At 42.6% G+C, this 20,232-nt stretch overlaps 2 protein-coding genes across 2 annotated transcripts; one reads left to right on the top strand and one right to left on the bottom strand.

Annotated features, from left to right (window-relative positions):
- The first annotated feature begins 831 nt into the window (after positions 1 to 831).
- Positions 832 to 6,014, top strand: LOC308591223 (uncharacterized protein). Its single transcript, XM_081201784.1, has 4 exons — positions 832 to 1,207; positions 2,615 to 2,767; positions 3,502 to 3,636; positions 5,519 to 6,014. Exons 1-4 carry the CDS (start codon positions 1,030 to 1,032, stop codon positions 5,596 to 5,598), a joined length of 546 nt encoding a protein of 181 aa, XP_081057910.1. The 5' UTR covers positions 832 to 1,029; the 3' UTR covers positions 5,599 to 6,014.
- A 956-nt stretch (positions 6,015 to 6,970) lies between these two features.
- LOC308591222 (uncharacterized protein) lies at positions 6,971 to 13,647 on the bottom strand. Its single transcript, XM_081201783.1, has 5 exons — positions 13,519 to 13,647; positions 11,753 to 11,948; positions 9,543 to 9,689; positions 7,658 to 7,792; positions 6,971 to 7,495 (listed from the first exon to the last, which is right to left on the bottom strand). Exons 1-5 carry the CDS (start codon positions 13,519 to 13,521, stop codon positions 7,407 to 7,409), a joined length of 570 nt encoding a protein of 189 aa, XP_081057909.1. The 5' UTR covers positions 13,522 to 13,647; the 3' UTR covers positions 6,971 to 7,406.
- Between the last annotated feature and the right edge of the window lie 6,585 nt (positions 13,648 to 20,232).

Raw genomic sequence — 20,232 nt, 5'->3', positions numbered from 1 at the left:
AAGCTGTCTGATTCCCAAACGCCTCCTTCTCTCACTGCGCGGGAGTCTTCTGCGCAGGGAGGGCGTGGGTAGTGGAGGACCTGTGCTCTCACTGATGTCCAGAGAAGAATCCCGGAGCTCTCCCTCCGCCTCCCCCATATCCCGGGTGTTGCGCTGATTTCCTTCCCCCTCTACCGAGCTGCTTCTCCCCCTGGTGCTGGGTCCTTCGCCCGCAGAATCTGGGAGCCCTCCCTTCGCCTCTCGCTCTGATGTCAGTTCCCTGACACCTACCTTGCAGGGTTTTTGTGGGGATTACTTGAGGAGGGGGAGAACCATGTGTACGACCTTAAGCTCCTTGAAGGAAAAGATGAGATATAAATGCAACAAACAAATATGGATGGGTGGATTCAGTTGGTTCCCATTTTATTGTGGAAACCCATAATTAACAAACCCTACAACAGTATGTAACCAGAAATACAACCTCCTTCAAAATTCTCACTTTTCCAACTGCTGCAATGCAGTTCTCCAATCCAATAATAATAATAATTTTTAAAAATGGATACCTTAGGGGAAAGTGTGAAAATAACATACCAAAAAATGCATTATGTTCAGGGAAATGTGTTTGCAAAAAAAGGGGGGTGGCTGTATATCTTGAGCCTTTCACATGAAAGTGCCTGGTTGAATTTTCAAGAGAACTATAGTCCAGTAAATGAGTCACAAACTGATCCATTGAATTGTGGAGAACTGAATTTAAGCTCAGAGGAAACGAGAAGCCAAGGGGAACTGAAATGGACAGATTTATCCAATACTGAACTTCTAGCTACTCCCAGAGGAAGATTCTCTCCCACCCAGTTCAAAGGTTCCATTTCAGTTGAAGGAACGGAACAGAGGAATCCAGTAGAAACCGTTTGAGGAGCACTTTGTCCGGCAAAAACTGGATCTCAGTGATCTCCTTGGAGCCTCCTGGGGTGACCTCGCTAGCACCACCACTACCCTCCCGGCTTCCTCAGGCTGCTGCCAGTGCAGAAGATCAGGAGAAGGAACCCCACCATGCTTCTCTACAGGGGAATTAGCTGCATCCTTTCCTGCATCAGTTTTGTGCTTCTCTTGGTTGCTCAAGTATCCTCTGGGTGGGCAGTGCATGAAACAGATATTCTGGAAGCCTCATACACTGGTTTATGGACCACCTGCACAGAAGACGGCTGCAGTTTCTTGGCCATCAGAGAATGTACAGTATGCCTGGGTTGGGCTGGGTGAGGTTGGGTTCAACAGACATTGCTGCTGCTGTTTCCCTCAGGCTTTGAATTCCTCTTTCCACATGCACACATACTATGGGTGCTGCTACTAGTGACTTGTGACAGAAAAAAAAAAGATGGCTTCCCTCATAGATACAGCTAAAAATGTTTTCGTTATTTGTTTTAAAGAACAAACAAACAAACAAACAAACAAACAGAAAAGGAAAACCCAGAAGGCTCTTAGGCTGACTCTATGGGTTTTATAGTTGCTTGGGGTTTTTTGTACAGATTTTTTAGGATATTATTATTATTATTATTATTATTATTATTATTATTATTCCGCTTTATATTTTTCAGAAAAATCTCAAAGTGGTTTACAGCATATTAAACATCAATAAAACAATGCAGAATCAAACATTTCTGAAGGAAATTCTGCCATTCAACAGAATGGGCTGGCCAGTCTATTCATGTTCAAAGCACATAAACTGGGTTATGATCATTCCCTATACATCCCTGACTGGATCCTGCCCATGTTTATTCTGACTAACTGATATGATCGACATTTGCTATTATTATACCATCACTTTCTGCATTTATTGCAGAAAGTGCTTTACTATGTCATTTCAAATCACTGTTGCCATTATTATTCCACTATTCATTTTTCTCTACAACCATAGCAGCTGAACGAGTGCAGCTCTGTGAGGGGAATAAGGGGTCTCCAAACAGCTTCCAACACCCTTCCAACTACAGCTCCCAGAAATCGGGGGGGGGGGGGAGAGAAGCCATGACTGTTTAAAGTGTTTTCATTGTACTTTAAAAGTATGGCGTGAATGTGGCCCTATATTTTAATTGTCGCAACCTAACATTGTGGCTGTGGTTAAACCACAGAGCCTAGAACTTGCCAATCAGAAGGTCGGTGGTTCAAATCCCCGTGACGGCGTGAGCTTCTGTTGCTCGGTCCCTGCTCCTGCCAACCTAGCAGTTCGAAAGCACGTCAAAGTGCAAGTAGATAAGGTAAGGTAAATGGTGTTTCCGTGTGCTGCTCTGGTTCGCCAGAAGCGGCTTAGTCATGCTGGCCACATGACCCGGAAGCTGTACGCCGGCTCCCTCGGCCAGTAAAGCGAGATGAGCAGCGCAACCCCAGAGTCGGCCACGACTGGACCTAATGGTCAGGGGTCCCTTTACCTTTAACATTGTGACACACTCTTGAGTCCCTCCTGCAAAAACACTGATGATCTTGAGGCATCCATAAATTTCATATCCTTTTATTCCCAGTCACAGAATTTGGGTTGCAGAAAGGAGAGACTTTCTCTGTGTTTCCTGAGTGCCGTCGTTCGGGTGGGGAAGAGCTACCTGGGACCACCCTCAGCTATTTTTACAAGTCTCTTATTCCACTTTAGTGAAACTGGACGTCGTCCGGAGCTTTATGCTCGTGGCTCTCTTTTTTTCCTTTCTGGCCATACTGTGCTCTGTGGAATCGAAGTACTGGATGAACTGCACTGAGGACTTTTTCATGGATGGCCCTGTTGCGGCTGTCTTCAGCTTGGCCTCAGGTACCAATTTCGAGAGGAATGATTTGTGTCCAACTGGGATGTAGCTGCTTTGGGGGACAAAAGCAAGGAAACTGGCAGGGAGCAGGGGGAGTACAAGTACTCGAGAACGGCCTTATGAAAACAGGACATTTGTTTGTCTGTTTATAGCATTTGTGCCTGTCCTTCAGCCAAAAAATTTCTCAAGGGTGGCTTACAAACACCAGTTCTACGACGGCCGGCTCCCTCAGACTCTTGATCTAAAAAGACACAACACATGAGGAAATGGGGAATGGGAGGGAGAAGGCAAAAGCAAACTGCTAAATGCCATAACTGCTAGCTCCTAGGGGCCGAGGCTGTTTCGGCCCCCTCACCCATTTTATTATTATTATTATTATTATTATTATTATTATTATTATTATTATTATTATTAATTATTATTCCCTAACTCTCAGTCGAACCTACCACATGGGGTTGTTGTGAAGAGTATATGAGGAGAGGGAGGACCATGTATTCCATCTTGAGCTCCTTGGAGGAAAATGGTGGGATAGAGATGCAATAAATGAATACATAAATGCTAACCTGCCATCCTGGGCTCCCTTAGAAGGAAGGGAGGGGTATAAATTGGATAGCTAAATAAAGAACCGCAGCACACCAGGGAGAAGAGTGTGTGAAGACCATCCATTCACCACGAGCAACGTTGCATTTGCAGGACTAACCAAACATTTGGATGGACCTTAATCCACTGTTTCTTGTAGGGATCTGTGTGCTGGTCGCTGTGGTGGTATTTGATAACTCCGTCCGTGAGACAACTGAGCCTGAACTGCAGGACCCTTCTGCTAAATGGGCTTATTTCCTAAGCTGTGTTGTCTGCGCCCTTTGCTTGGGAACAGGTAAATGCAAAGGCTATAATGGCTATAATGGCCTACAGCCAATTACACTTTAGAGTAGACCCATTGAAATTAATGGCCTTACATTAGCCATGTTAATTTATTCCAGTGGGTCTGCTCTAAGAAGAACTGGCCACAATTCATATAGAGATAGAGATTCCAACTTTCTCCCTAAGATCTCAGGTTGGGTTACAACCATTAAAACACAGTATTGAAAACAGTTTTAAAAACAACAAAAAAATACAATTGGAGAAAGCAGGTGGGTCCTAAAAATAAGGTCCATATAGTGAAGGTGGCCAGATGCACTTCAGTGGGGAAGGATAGCCACAGAGAAGGCCCTTTCCCAGACACCGCCCCCTGCGAATCTGAGGGTTAACTCTGCCAGTCTTAGCATCTGAGAGGATCTGGAGGGACGGAGGTGGTCTTTCAGGTATCTGAAAGGAGACATTCAGTGTAACCAGTTCTCATGTTTTGACTCAGAGTTTCAGCATCTTGGGAGGGGCTTGTCATGCTGAAAAGTCAGAAGCAAGGGAGGCTCCCCCTCTCTCACTGACTATGGAATTTGCTCTGACAAAACATAGGGATGGCCACAAACCTAGACGGCTTTAAAGTAGGATCAGACCAATTGATGGAGGAAAGGTCTATCAGTGGCGGTTGGTCACAACAGCTATGTTGTATCACCACTGTATGCCTCTGAATGCTGGTTGCTGGGAATCACAAATGTGGGGGAAGAGCTTTTGAGCTCAGGTGCTGCTTACAGGATTCCCAAAGGCATCTAGTCGGTCAATGTGAGAACAGTGTGCTGGACTAGATGGTAGAAGCAACTTACGCAAATGCCTTATATTAGGGGAAATGGCCTAGTCAAACCTGCATAGAACAATGTGTTACCTTGCAAGAAAACTGTACTAAAATGCAAAGTGGGTTTTCAGAAGGAGAAATTCTCTTTTCGAAAATTTCAAACTGCTGCGAAATGTGAATAACCAAATTTATGACTGGAAAACAAGAAACCGAGAGAACTGAAATTGATAGGCCTTCCACACCTCAAGCCTTGAGGCTTTTTCTGGTGCCTGCAGGGTCCCACCCCCTGCCCCTCCCTCTGCTGAAAGAAACGTGGAGATGCTTAAGGATATGCAAATATTTTTCGGTGGCAGAACTGCATTTCAAAATTTGGATAAGTGCGAATTTTGGAGGGTGGTGGTGCTTGGGTTAGCATACTGCTATAGAAAGTGTGAATTTGATAGATTTTTACTTTAAATACAGTGGTACCTTGGTTCTCAAATGACTTGGTACTAAAACAACTTGAAACCCAAACACTGCAAACCTGGAAGTTAGTGTTCCAGTTTGTGAACTATTTTCAGAAGCCAAACGTGCTCCATTTTGAGTGTTACACTTCCAATTTGAGTGCCACACTTCCGTTTTGAGTGTTAACGTTGCGGTCTGTCTGTTTTTGCTATTTATTTTGTTTTTCTGTTTTTGCAGCTCTTTGTTTTTGTGACTGTGTGGAACCTAGTTTAGCTACGGATTGATTGATTGATTGTGTGACTGCAGTACATTGTTTATTGCTTTCTTTTTATGGATCAATGGTCTCATTAGATAGCAAAATTCATGTTAAACTGCTGTTTTGGGGGTTGTTTTTAATAGTCTGGAACTGATTAATCCATTTTGCATTACTTTCTATGGGAAAGCGTGCCTTGGTTTTGGAACACTTTGGTTTTGGAATGGACTTCCGGAACAGATTAAGTTTGAGAACCAAGGTACCACTGTATGTACTGAACCATATTTCTCCTCCCCCCCCTTCCTGAGAGTCCATGTGTGTCCACAGGCACCATGCTGACAACCCATGCCAATGCCCACTCATCTCTGTACCTCTCTCTTTCTCTCCCAGGGATATTCAGCCTGGTGCTGTACCAGCTCTCCCTCTGGAAACCAACAGCTTATTCCTCACAGGTGGCTCCCAACGGGTAATCAGACACCAAAGGCCAAAAGTCTAGAAGGAAGATAGCATTGTATGCTTCCCCCATTTTTGAAGTGGCACTGGATCCTTGGAATCTACATTGACCATGTGCATTTTTAAATGGAGATGTCCACAACCGGGCCACAAGATTCACTGTTTGCATTGGATATCATCCTGCCAACACACCTTCAAGTACATACCCACTGGACTTAGTGAGATCTTTGAACCTTTGAACCTTAGTGAGAATCTTTGAACAACCCACATGCAGCTTACTGCGTTTCAGCAGCACTGAAGAAGAAACGACCCTTTCCCAGGTCTCCTCTTCATTGCATCCCATTTGATGGGTATTTAGACAATTTTTTTCTTCCTTTCTTTTCTTCCTGCTTCAATGCCTTGTCCTGCTATTAAATCATTCGTTTGTATGGAAGATTAATAGCCCTCTCCATATCCTTGAGCAAATGAAGGCCAAAGCAACGAGTTACAGATGAACATGTGATGACGTAGGGATTGGTTAGCTGTGATTCCCGCATCGCAGGGGAGTTGGACACGGTTGACTCTACAATTCTATTATTCTGATAGCAGTTCAAAGCAAATAGCTCATTCCTTGGTGGTGGAGCTGCCATTACGAAAGAATGCTATGGGTGAAGATACTATTCATTGCAGGGATGGGGGATCTGGTGCCCTCTGAATGTTGCTGGACTCCAACGCCCGTCCTTGCCATTCTCAAGAGCAGCACTTTGTTGTGTAGGGGCCATACAGAGAAGACCACACGGCACTAAGGGGGGCAAGAATCTATGAATTTTGGTTCCCCTCAGCTTCTCATTTTTGCCATCTTAAATTCAGTTCACATTTCCGCAGCAATTTATAACAACAACAACACCACTCACAAACATTTGTCAACATTTCAGGGCAAATCTATTGCAATATATGTCTCTTTGTATGACGCTTTTAACTAATCTTCACAATTTTGCAAACCATTTCCATTACCACAGTGATTTTTTGTATGCTATCTTCAGTAATAGGTATGAGTAATTCCACACTCACTTTCCCCTAATATATGCTTTTCTATACCAAATGTTTAGTTACAGAGAACCACATTGCAAAATTCAGAGATGTGTAAATATTGCAGGATAATTGTATTTCGCTTTGCATATTGGTATGAGAAGTGTGAATTAGACAGTTTCTGGTAAAAATACAAACAAAATCATTTTTCTCCCCTATCCCTACATAAGCACAACTGGCTCTGTCCTCCACCCCCTCACAGTTGCTCCCTTTTCCTTATCATATGAGGCATGAGGGAGCCTATTCACTCTTCCTAATAGTAGGACCGGCCCTGATTTCAAGAGATTCATGAATTTCCAGTAATATTATGAGAAGCGAAAGTTGCTATAAGACATTTAATAATTAAGTGTTCATCCATAGCATCACATCTGACTGAGACATGGCCTGTCCTCACAATATATACATATATTATAATAAAAACAGCAGCAACAACAATTAGAAGCACGTGGGGAAATGGGGCAGTCTTGGAAAGCAAGAGGGATATTCCACCCAAGGCAGAAACGATTGCTGAATAAAAGGTATCTCGGTAATGGATGAGATCATTTTAAGGGTTCCAGCAGGGCACTTGGGTAAGAAGGCTACTCAAAAGTGATGTCACAGAGATGAAAGTGGGCATCTTTTCTGCAATCCAGGCTTATTCCAAATGGCTCTTGGTTAAGTGACATCACCAAACAGAACGCCCATTGGCCTGTCAGCTTTCAAGGCCCCACCTGACTGGGGAACACCTGCGACAGGTGTCATAGGCCGTGGGCTACCCTCAAGGGTCGCTGGGTGTTGATGGCTCTTCCTCTTCGGATGGTTTTACTTTTTTGTGGAACTTCCTGTCCCATAGCAGGTTTTGTGTACCTGGAAAAGAAGTTGGGAAATGAGAAGACTAATCCTGGAAGTGTGAGAAAATGAAGCTTTTACATGAAATTGAAGCTCATTTTCATTCATATATATGAGAGAAAACGAAGCTGACCCAAGTTTACCAAGGTTGTTATCTGACTCAGAATAGGATGTACTCACCCAACACTAAGCTGAGTGAGAAGGAGATGCAAGCTATGCAGAAAGCCCAGTCTGGTGCCAGGTGTATAACATCTGCATCTATGACAACACGGACCTCAAACAACACAATCATTAGAGAACTGACAGTGCAGAGTCCTGCAAGCAAGAAAGAAACTCTTATTAGACAGGGATGTCCCAAGACATTTTGCTGCCTGAGAGAAAGGACAAGATAGTGAATCTTCCACTCTGCCTCCAACCCCCCACATAGCATGTACTAAGCCCTACGAGACTGGCAACTCGGTGTGGATGGACCTGTCAATTACAGTTTGGTTTAACCCATTGCAATTCGTTTATTTGCAGTGGAAATTTCTATGTGTTTTGTGCACATTTTCAAAAATAGATGCACTTTCTTACACAGTTTTGCCTTGTATAAGCATTTTTGCAAGCAATTTACCCCTCACCAACCCCACAAGCTGAATGTGTTTCTTTATGCTGTTTTCAGTATTATGCACATTGTTGTAATCGTCCCTTGGTTGGAGGCCAACCACCATTCAAAATTGCAAAATTCAGAGAAAGGCAAATTTCAAAAGAGAGGTATGCTTTGCTTTGTATACTGATTTGAGAACATTGCATTAGAATGTGAACCAAATGAATCCCCTCCAACACAGAATCCTTACTGGAAAATGAATCTAAGATCCCACCAGCACTATGCATTTAAAGCTGTGTCGCAGGAGCCACCAAGCCCATAGGTGCCACAGTGCCCAGGAAGGTTTTCACTACTGCTCCCAGGCAAATGCCCCAGGCTCTGAGCTTTCATTAAAAAAATAAATGAGTACATCTCTAGCTCTCCTAGAAAGAAAGTTATAAAGCAAAATGTGCAGGCAGCTTTCTAACCAATTTCTGTGAAATGATCCAGCCTGGTTCTCGCCTATCAGTGTTTTTTAGCCAATGAGTGAAGTCAGAACTGTGATTGACAAGACGGTTGTTTGGACACCAGGCAACAGGAATCCCTGGAGTCCTAAAGAGCTTCTGTTTCTTCCCCTTCCCATTAGTGTTCCTACTTTTGTCTTATTTTCAAGTAGTCCTTAGAATCTCTGCATTTTGCCCTTTCTTTGTCCCTTGCCAACCAGCAGGCATCTTTCCTATGATGCATTTGTCTGAGATTGGCTACTTGCTAAAGGTTATTATCTTCAAATACCACTCAACAAAAATTGTGTGTGGATGTTAAAGAATGCTGTCCCTCCCCCCCGAAAAAAAATCCAAAAAATTAAATATGAAAACTGTCCAGGCACTCATTAATAATGTCCAGTCACACATGCCTATTTCTGAAGTAAGTCTCTTTGTGTTTAATGGGGCTTTCTACTAGATAAGTAGGTACAGGATTGGCATTAAGGTAAACAGAGTTCTTGTCCCATTCAGAGCTGTATCTTCACAAGGATACAACTGACTTTCTATAGTTAGTATGGAGTTAACCAGGGGCAGGAACAATGAAACAGCAGTGGCTGGACTCTATGTAACGTTATGCCATGCTGCCCACAGCAGCCATTTTGTCTTACACCATATCCCCTCCACAGCAGCCATTTTGTGACTGGAACCCTCGGCACTCTCAATATTGCCCTCTGGTCCAAAAAAGATTGGCAACCTGCTGCTGCATCATGCCGTTCTCAACAGTCATGGCTTCCCCTAAGGGACCCTGGGAACTGTAGCGCTGAAAGTTGCTAGGAAACTCCCTATTCCTTTCACAGAGCTACAATGCCCAGAGCATCCAAACAGTCAAGCCCTCTTCCCAGAGAACTGAGTTCCTCTGAGCATACTCCACTCTTGCCCATGGCTGGCGCTGTTTCTGCTCCATGTGGAGAACTAAACTCATTGTTATGCTAGATGATGAAGTGCCCTGACACGATACCTGCGCAGTAGTTAGCAATGGATGAAATCATACAGTCGGGAATCTCCCTCTTTGTGATGCGACTTAAAAGGTTCTGTCCACACAGCAAGGCAAAGGAAGTAAAAATGAGGGCTATTATCATAAGGCCTCGGACAGCCTCCAGACTCTCTAGAAAAAAAGAAAGAAAAACAGTCCCACTGTAAGTGCATTTGTGGCATTATGCCAGTGCTTCTAAGAACAGATTTGCAGTGTATTCCTAGTCAGTGTATATATGAATGGGAGGGTCCACGTGCAGCCAGGGGGGCAATTACATGTTTAGTTAATGTAGTGCCAGGGAACAGGTGGTGCAGGTGGTGCTCCAGTGTCAATTTAACCGTTATTCTTAGGTACGTGCTTTGATCCAGCATAATGTATTGGCCTGGCCAGCCACAGAGAAAAGGAGCATGAAAAAGAAGGGAGTGAAACAGTCCACTTCAAAGATGAACTTTGTCTCAACTCTGTGTGAGACCCTCCCTGCCCGCAGACTGTCTTGCCAGAGTGGTGCATGCTCTAGTTATCTCCCACTTGGACTACTGCAATGCGTTCTATGTGGGGCTCCCTTTGAAGGTGACCCGGAAACTGCAATTAATCCACAATGCGGCAGCTAGACTGGTGACTGGGAGTGGCTGCTGAGACCGTATAACACCAGTCCTGAAAGACCTACATTGGATCCCAGTATGCTTCTGAGAACAATTCAATGTGTTGGTGCTGACCTTTAAAGCCCTAAACGGCCTCGGCCCAGTATACCTGAAAGAGCGTCTCCACCACCATCATTCACTGAGGTCCAGCACCGAGGGCCTTCTGGTGGTTCCCTCACTGTGAGAAGTGAGGTTACAGGGAACCAGGCAGAGGGCCTTCTCGGTGGTGGCGAGATTGCAGTACAGAGTGGATGATTCCAGGCAGCCCAGAAGCAGGGCATGAGGGTGATAGCTTCTTCCCATTGTTGGCCCTCTCTTAAAGAGGAAAATGGCCAGTAAAGGTTCAGTATCAGCAGTGAGCAGAAAGCAGATCAAATCTATCAGAGCAGAACTCTCAGAAATTTCGAACACCCCAACAAGGATTTCTGGCTCTGCATTGTTTAACAATTGGGGGGGGAGGACATTTGTGTATGTATTGTACATTCATTCTTATAACAAATTAGAACTCTGTTTACTTTGGTAGGAAGGCTGGGGGGCAAACCAAGGAGATTGCTGAAATCTAAGAGGTGTGGAGGGGTTTTTTTTGGCTTTGAATCCAAACCAGCCACAGCTTCATCTCTGACTTCTAATAGTAACAGGGAACTACAGTGCAAGGCTGCTGTATGATTTATGTATTTAATCATATGAAGAAGAAGTTTACGTTAAATAATATAAAACATAAGAAAACAACCCCTAAAATCAACAGAGTTTAAAAAACAAGAAGAGATAACAACATCACCAAAATTTAGATAAAACCAACAGTTTTACAAACAAATATGCAAAACAAACAAAAATTGCACGTTCCTCTAGGCTTGTCTAAACAAAAAAGTTTTTAGCAAGTGTTGAAAACAACAGGCCGGTTCTCCACTAACTTTTACTCATAGTAGACCAATTAAAAGTAATGGACCTAAGTTAGCTATGGTCTTTAATTTCAGTGAGCCTACTCTGAGTAAACAGGAAGTGGCTACAACCAAGTTGTTGGCCTAGTATTAAGTTCCAGAGCATAGATGCTGCCACACTATAACTCCACCTGCCCTGTACATTTAAAGCAATATCATACCACTTTAAACAGCCATGTCTTCCTCCAAAGGATCATGGGGACTGCAGTTTGTTAAGGGAGCTGAGAGTTATTAGAAGACCTATATCTCCCTCTGCCCCAGAGCTACAATTCTCAAAGTGGTTTAACAGTCAATCTCTCCCCAGGAAACTCTGGAAATTGTGGAGACTCTTAGCAACTCTCAGCATACTTAACACACTATAGTTGCCAAAATTATGTGTGGGAAGCCATGATTGTTTAAAGTGATCTTATATTGCTTTGAATGTATAGCTAAGGTCTGAAAAAAATGCTGCTTCTGCAGACAAAAGCTACTGAGTGGGTACCTAAGGGGTAAGACCGTCATTCAAGTCAACTCGTCCTAGCCTCCACTGCATGGAAATAAAACTCCTACCCAGAAGTCCGTTTGGCCCATGACCCTTAACCCAAGAAAGAACAGTAAACCAGTTGTGCCTCCTAACCGATGCTGTACGGGTGTGGTTTACAGTCCTTCTCAAAGCAAAAAAGCCACAACCCCAAATGAACATTGGATTTCACACAGTGATGGACCAGCCAGTTGGGAGATGCTATGCAGATGATGAGCAAGACGATATTGACGCAGCACATGACGCTGTATGTTTTTCTGACAAAAGGCATTGGCCGGACTTTGGCAAGGATCTGCAGAAAGAGGAAAGGCCAACATTCAGAAGCCCTAAGAATGATACTTGGAATCTAGGTATGAGGGGTGTGCTGGAGGGGATCATTTGCCAGCTTGGTGGTCTGTTCTACCCCAACATCATCACGGCCTCCAGTTATGTGGCTTCCGGTGACAGGGCATGCCTTGGCTACAACCTGAAAAAACTCAACTAGAAAGAAGTCCTTTTCTATGGTGGTATCCACTCTCTGGGGCCACAGGGGCCAACCAGATGCATGTGGGAAACCCTCTAGCAGGACCAGAGACAATTCTCCCTTCCCGCAGTTTCCAGCAACTGGTACCCAGAAACATTGCTGCCTCCGACTGTGAAGGCAGAGCATAGCCTTGATGGCTAGAAGCCACTCTTAGCCTTCACGTCCATGAATTTGTCCTATCTTCTTTTAAGGCCATCTAGGTGGGTGGCTATCACTGCCTTCTGTGGAAGTGAGTGCAATGAATTACGTGCTGCATGTCAAAGGACTTTAATTTATCTGCTCTGAGTCTCCCAAGAGTCCTCCCCTGTTTCATAATTTTCTAAGGCGATGGTCATGGGATAACCAAAGGAGAAGTTTGGGGTACAGAACCTTACAATCCTCTGCCCTTTCCCCCCCAAACTTGCACAACAGCAACAACCAGGTCAGTTGTAACTGCAGCAAGATTAACACTGAGAAGGCAGATGTGCCACAAGGCAGGTCTGGCCAATGAAATAGACCTGAAGCTTCTGTTTTCCATAGGGGCCATGCATTTCCCAGCAACCTTTAGTCAAGCTTCAGCATAGTATTGTCTTCCTAACCATTATGCATCCAGGGACACAAAATAGAACCATCCATTCTTGGCAACCCTCAAGTTTAGACTCGGGTCTAAAGACTGGCCTTGGTCCTCAAGTCCCCAAACAACATCGTCTTGGCTATATATATCTAATGCTATCTCAAAACAGGGACCAGACTTCCCCTGCAATGTGGAACTCATACCATTGTAACTTAAGTTGGCAAGCATAGAATCACAGAATTGCAGAGCTGAAAGGGACACTGAGTGTCATCTAATTCAACCCTCTGCAATACAGGAGTCTTTTGCCCAACGTGGGGCTTGAACCCATCAGCCTGAGATTGAGAGTCTCACGCTCTACCAACTGAGCTACCCCAGATCCATCATAGGATCAGCAGAGCCCTCCATGGAAAACTCAATTTTTTCCCTGCTGATTATTTGTGCCTGATCATCTGTTGCCTTTTTAAAAGCATATCTAAGGTTCTCAGTCATCCCTTCTTTCAACTGAGTATTTTACCTTCCCTTGAATATCCCTCCCTTGGAGGAATATTTGAGGGAGGTTCTTAAAAATGTTTTCAATATTGTTTACAGTCGTTTTGGCAAATCATATTGCAACTTTGTCTTGGGCCCTACTGTGTGGGGTAGAGAAGAATACTATTTACATTTCTATTCTATTATTTCTGTTATTGATGTTCTTCTTCTGGATATGTCTAATTTCCTTGAGGCTTAGGGCCTCAGTAAGTGGAGAAAGGGAGGCACAAGGGGTATCACTCCTGCTTTTGGACTCACCATAATTCAACTTGAAACATGAAAGCTTTGACCACCCCACATTCCAGGCATGCACCATACCCTCTTCTTTGTTGTTGCTCCTCTCTGTTGCAACCCAAACCAAAAAAACAGAATGGCCACCCAGCTTCTGAGAGTCTTGCTTTTCAACTGTCATGGAATTTTCCCTCCTTCCATGAACAGAGGGTTGTCTCCAACTAAGTTCTACTCAGAATAGGCTGGTTGAAATGAATGGGCATAATCAGGTCCATTCATTTTAATGGTTTTTTTCTAAGTAGTCAGGGTTCATAAATTCCAAATATTTCTCAAAGTAATATCAAAGTGATATCAAAATGATATTTGAGAATCATTTGAAAAGAGGTCTGTACCCCAATCTCCTGTATAAGGAGGCATCTAGCTCCCAATTTTCTTTACCTGGGTTGCAGATATGTATGTTTAATGCAGGAAACAGGATCCGTTAAGAATTTAATTTGACCAAATTTGTATTACTGGCTTTTGGTGAAAAGCTAGGTTGTCAAGTTCTTGTGTGAATGTTGACATTTTGATCTATTTAAAGTTTAAGATTTATAAGGCTGCTTATTTTATTTTATTTATTTTATTGCATTTTTCTTTTTTAAAAAAATACAATGATAGCATACATTAAACATTACATCTGGGGGTGGGGATAAACAAGTATACCAAATTATTCAAAGGATACAAACAGTGATTTGATTTATCTATACGCCAAGTTCCCAGAAAGAAATTACTCCTTTTCATTCTTTGCAGTCACCTTTCTGTTCCGGAAAACTATTTTAAATTCCTTCTATGTTAGTTGACTTCCCTCTATCTCTTTGCGGTTTCAATACTTTCCTTAAGTAGTAAGTGTTCTGAATTCATTTATTAATCTCAGATTTTCCTGTATATCTGTGAAATTAATCTAAGCACAACCAAGTATTATTTTTGGAACCATATTTTATCAGGTAGTTTTTGAAGCAATCCTTTTTTTTACCTTTTCATCTGAGTGGTTTCTTACTAGTTTTGTCATTTTGGCTAGTTCGAGGTACTCGCACAACTTTAATTGCCACTCATCTTTTGTTGGTATTAACTCACTTTTCCAGTATTTTGCAATTAGCACTCTGGCCACTGTTGTCACATAGAGAAACATTCTTTTTATTATTTGGGATGCTTATCGTTAGAATGCCTAATAGGAATTGCTTCAGGTTTCTTTAAGAATGTGAGTTTTAGCATTCATTTAGTTCCTCATAGATCATGTCCCATTTTGGGGGGGGGGGGAGAAATAACAGGGTTGCAAATTAATTGGTCCAAATCAGAGATTATGATATTCAACTATGATGATGAAAAATGAATTTTTTGAAGGAAATAAAAATAGATATAAAATTAAGAAATGCAATAAAGTACTTGGGAATAAATATAACAAGAAAATTCAAAAATTTAGAACAAGAGAATTTTAACAAATTAAAGAGGGAAATTAAGGAAAAGCTGGAGGAATATAATAAAATTAAGCTTTCATGGTTTGGAAGAATAACGATAATTAAAATGAAAATCTTGTCTAGAATATATTTTTTTATTTAGAATGTTACGAATTAAGATATTGGAGACAAAGATAAAGGGTTGGAAAAGAATGATCAATAAATTTTGTAATGGGGATAGGAAACCTCAAATTAATAAAATAAGATGGTATAAACCCCAGAAAACAGGTGGGCTGGGTCTCCCCAACACAAAGTTATATTATATAGCAAATCAGTTAAGATATATCGTAGATTGGGTAACAGAACCAGGAGAGTTAGAATGGTTAGAGACTGGTACACAGGAAATGAGGGAGAAGTTAGTGAAATATAAAGGAAAATTGATCCCAGCAAATTCCCCACTAACTCCAGTTGTGATGATAGAAGACTTCCCAGTAAATTTAAAAAAGGAAATTGGAAAAGAAGCGAAAGGGAAGAAAATACTTGAAATAAAGGATTGGGGGGGGGGAGAAAATGAGAAGCTCTAACAGGGAGTAAAATAGCTTGGTTTGACTGTATACAAATGCAGCAATGGACAAAGAAATGCTTAGGGGAAAGCAAGAACTGCAAAGAATATACAATTTAAAAAAAATGATTATAAAAACGGGAGATAAAGAAAATACAGCTATAAAAGGGGAAACCTGTGAAATTTATAAAATATTAGTAGAAATGGAAGATCAAGATCAATAAAAAGAGATGTGGGGTAAGGAGCCAAAATAGTCAAAGCTGAGAGGGAATATGGGAGAATCATACACTGAAACTGTTGTCTATAAGAATAAAAGAAAATTATTATGAACTAGTTTGGATATGGTATTTCACACCAGTCAGATTAATTCAAATAAGCAACGAATATTCAGTGCTATGTTGGAGGGGATGCCAGGAAACTGGGAATTATGTTCACATGTGGTGGGGGTGTAAATATGCACAATTTTTCTGGCAAAGCGTGTTTAATTACTGGGTTAAAGCTGACTGAAAGCCCAGAGGTAGCATTATTCTCAAGTTTACCATGGGGTGGAAGGTTCACTGGCTATGAAGGACTTGCTCACAAATTTATTGACAGCTGCATGAATTATGATACCCTAGGAAGGGGCAAGCAGAATATAAAGTGGGGAAATGGCATGAAGAGTTGTGGGATATACCGTAGCTATTAATGATAAATTAACATGTGTTGTTAAGGTAAGATGGGGAATACGCAGGAGAAATGATTCTGAGGAGATACGGAAGGTGTTTGTAGAATTTGTACTGTTAAAATGGAAAGGGGTCAAACCATTGCAAGAGGTTTTGAAATTTTGGGCCGTTGGATAGCTACAATGGAATGGTCTCAGTGGTGGGGTGCACATTTTTATTCTTATTTATTTATGATTAGTACTTTGACAAAATAAAAACAGAAAAAAGAAGACAGATTACATGTGCCAGAAGAGTTTATTTTTCATGGTGAATTTCACCATGAGGCCTGAGCTCTTCCTTTCACCACTAGGCTCCCAATTTCTTCTGCTGCTACTTTTAGGATTCCCCAGCATCGTAGCATTTGGTTTTAATCTGAAATAATGGGAATTCTCGAAAGCCAACGCCTTTTCCATTAAGGGCACAAACGTCTTCAGTTGCACAGCCTTTTATTCTCAGTTCCTAATATTCAGTAACATCTGGGAAATAAAAGGCATAAGGTTTGAATGAGTTTGCATGATGGTATTGCTGTGAAAGCTCAGTGTTCCTAGAACCAACAAATTGTATTATTTTTCTGGCAGTCAGATATCATGAGCGCATGCCTTTGGAACCTTACCCTGTGTACCAAATTAAACCCAGCAGGTGGCCAAATTTGACTATTTTACCAAAGCTACACCCACTTGCCTTACATATTACATATAATATGTGTCAGGTCAATCTGCTGCTGCAGCAGAACAGTTGGTAGCTGTGATAACCACTCTGAATTGCGGCTTGAGGAGCAGGGCTTGGAGTCACAGTCAATAGGCTCAGGTCCTTCTTGAAAGCAAAATCTGCTCCCAGTGTCAATCACCCACATGTCACATAGGAAGCTGTGCTGGCATCAGGATCCAGAACTCAATGCAACATATTTCTGAGGAAATGATGTGCTGACCAGCATAGCTGTCAACTTACAGATTTGAAAATAAGGGACCAGCAGCCTCGAAAATAAGGGATCAGCAGTCAAAATAAGGGATTTTCCAAACACAGGTATGTTCAACTTCTGAGCCCCTCCAAGCCAAAAGCAGAAAGCCCAGCCAGCAGCCAAACAAAGCCTTAAGCAGTGGTTCCCACAGCGCAGCAACCCGGCAAACGGGATGCAGCAAGGAAAACCACCGTCACCTCTCTGCTAGGAAGCACTGAGCAAAGGCGAGTCCCCAGGCAACACAGCCAATTTGATCGGCACAAGGCATGCAAGCTCCACCACCCAGTTGTTCTTAGACTCCTTATTGGGTGAGCAACGCAGCCAAGCAACATAGTTGTAGCCTCCTTCCTCCCTAGCTGGCAGGAAGGGAGGGGAGCTGCTTCCTTTGAAACCTGGGAAATTTAAGGGGCATCATCAATAAGGGACAGCAGCGGGACACAGCACTGGGATAAGGGATTTTCCCGCCAAATAAGGGACGGTTGACAGCTATGCTGACCAGTCCTCCACCCTCCCTTGTATCCCTCACCTTTGCTGCCCCTTGTGCATTAGAGGACAAAGGTGTGCTGCAAGGAGCCCCCTGTACATTTGTAGGCTCTCCATGCAATGTTAAAACCCTGCACGTCTGCAAATCTGCAAATCTGACTAGAGCACCCTCCTTTCCCCAGGAGAAAAAAAATCAAAACTATACACATATAACATATATAAAAAGGAAAGAAAGATCAGTCATTGCTTTTCTGGCAGTGAGAAAGGGACAGAGAGTCAATTTTCTGGCTGAATGGCAATATTACTCACCTCCAGCTTGACTATAGAAGTCAATACACTTGGTCTCATTGGCAAGGCAGCTGACATTTCCCCGAGTTTTGCAATTAAGTTTCCCTTTAAAATAGGTACGACGGAAGCAGGCTGGGCACTGTTGACCATTGGGAGAAAGATCCTCACGTGTCGGAACTACCAAAGTAAAAATGCAGTGTCGGCCTATGAATTCAATACATTCCCTCCTCTCTCTCTTAACTTTACTTCAGTAGTTTTCACACCTTCTAGTAATGTCTGACCATAGCTGGGCTTGGAATGTCCCCATTCTGTCCTACAATTGTCATCAACTGCTGTGCTTGCTCTAAATAATGTTTTTGTGTTTCACTTTCTGTCATGCATTTTCTTTCTCTGTGGGTTTTCTGAAGTTCTCACTTGGTGTAAGGTTTCTAAAACTCCATATGTGAGCGTACAGATAGCTGAATTCTCCTGGAGGTAATCCCCTCCCCTCCCCCCCTCTCTCTCAATGCAAGCGAGGAGTGGGCAGGCCCAGAACCCAAATTGGGCAGAACTAAGCCAACAGTTTCCATATTTCTTTCTATTTCATTTACTCCAGCCTACCCCCCTCCCCACCCAGTTAGAAATTTGACCGGTGTAAGTAAGGAGGACAAAAGTATTCTGCTTCCTAAAAGGACATCATCTACTCTATATATCCCAGATTCAAGGATAAACTATAGATACTCCTTAGAACAATTGAACCCAGTGTCTTAATGGACCGAATAACAGAAATGCTACACTTTACCTGTAACTAGGTGGCACTTCGTGTAATGGCTTTATAAACCTTTAAACTTCAGAGATAAATATACTTACTGTGGACAGGTTCCTCATTGCACTGTTCGGTATGGCAGCAAAAGACCTTCATCTGGAGGAATTTCCCATAGGCTGAACTGATACTGAAATCTCCTGTGTGGCAACCTTTAGAAAGAACACAACCCCGGACAGTTGCCATTGTACGCGTTGGATCTGTAAAGAACAAAAGGAAATAAATCACAAGATCTGCAAAGATTCTGGTTAATTCCTACCAAATGTATTTATTTTTAATGATATTTCCCATTAAGTAAATTATGCACCCTTCAGTGAGAAAGTAAGCAATTCAAAGTTCTTGAACCAATAGATAAACCAAAACACAATTTTCCTTCAAATTCCACTATTCTCTGATATCGCTAAGCAGTTCTCCAACCAAACTGTGCATACAAAGATGCAAATATTAAAGAATATGTGCATAGAAACAGGTGGCATTCAATGCTAGTCCAACTCACAATAGACCCGCAGCGATTAATGAGTGTAGCTAACTTAGGGTCATTAATTTCAGTTGCTTTCTCTGTGTCAGACTTAGTTGAGTGCAATCCAGCTATAGTAGTTAAAAAAATGTATTAAGAGAAATGGTTTGCAAATACCTCTATATTAGTCAAAACTGCAGGAGAATGTTGTACTAGGAGAAAATTGCTCTTAAATGCTGGCACATTTTATGAGTTATTTATTTATCTACTGCGTAGAATTCAATGTAAGTTTGGAAAAAATGAAAAGGTGAGAGACAGATTAACCCCCCCCCCCCTGTCTGTCTGGAAGGCTCTAGTTGAAAGACGTAGCAGATGGAAAGGGCACCTCATTTATCAGATGAGAGTGAATTTGCAACGTTCTGATGATGGAGGAAGGTTTCCCTGACTCAGTGGCATATCATGGGTTGCCATCACCTGGGGCCATACAGAGGGAACGTCTAACAGTGTCTACATCACCCAGGAGATTGCAGCCACAGATATAAGTCATTCCACTATCTGCAAAGGTCACTTCCTGGTTTACATAGAAAAGCCATTTTCAATGGAGCCAAGCAACGGAAGCACATAGCTGTATTGAGGCAGCACTGGGTGTTGAAATTTTGCAGCCCAACAATTTTGTGCCCAGGGAAATCACCCATGCATGCTAAAAACTGCCCTCACATTATGCACAGTTGTCACCAGTCAGCCTTTGCATACTTTGTTACTGCTGAAGACTCACCAATTGTGACAAATGATGTCTAACTTTTTTACCACAATCTGTTATCTCAGGTCATTATTCCAGGGCCTGCAGGCAGTGAGATAACTGGAAGCTGAAACTGAGAGATATCCAACATGCCAGGGGCCATTGTGAAGCTGAGGCCATATAGTCCTTCCTTGTGTTCTAAAATCAGTGCATAAAGGTAAAGGGACCCCTGACCGTTAGGTCCAGGCACGGACGACTCTGGGGTTGTGGTGCTCATCTCGCTTTACTGGCCGAGGTAGCCGGCGTACAGCTTCCAGG

This window comes from Podarcis bocagei (genome assembly GCF_964188305.1).
Source record: "Podarcis bocagei genome assembly, chromosome: 7".
NCBI classification, from domain to species: domain Eukaryota; kingdom Metazoa; phylum Chordata; class Lepidosauria; order Squamata; family Lacertidae; genus Podarcis; species Podarcis bocagei.
The sequence above is the reverse complement of the archived record's forward strand: the minus strand, read 5'-3'. Positions and strand labels throughout refer to the sequence as shown.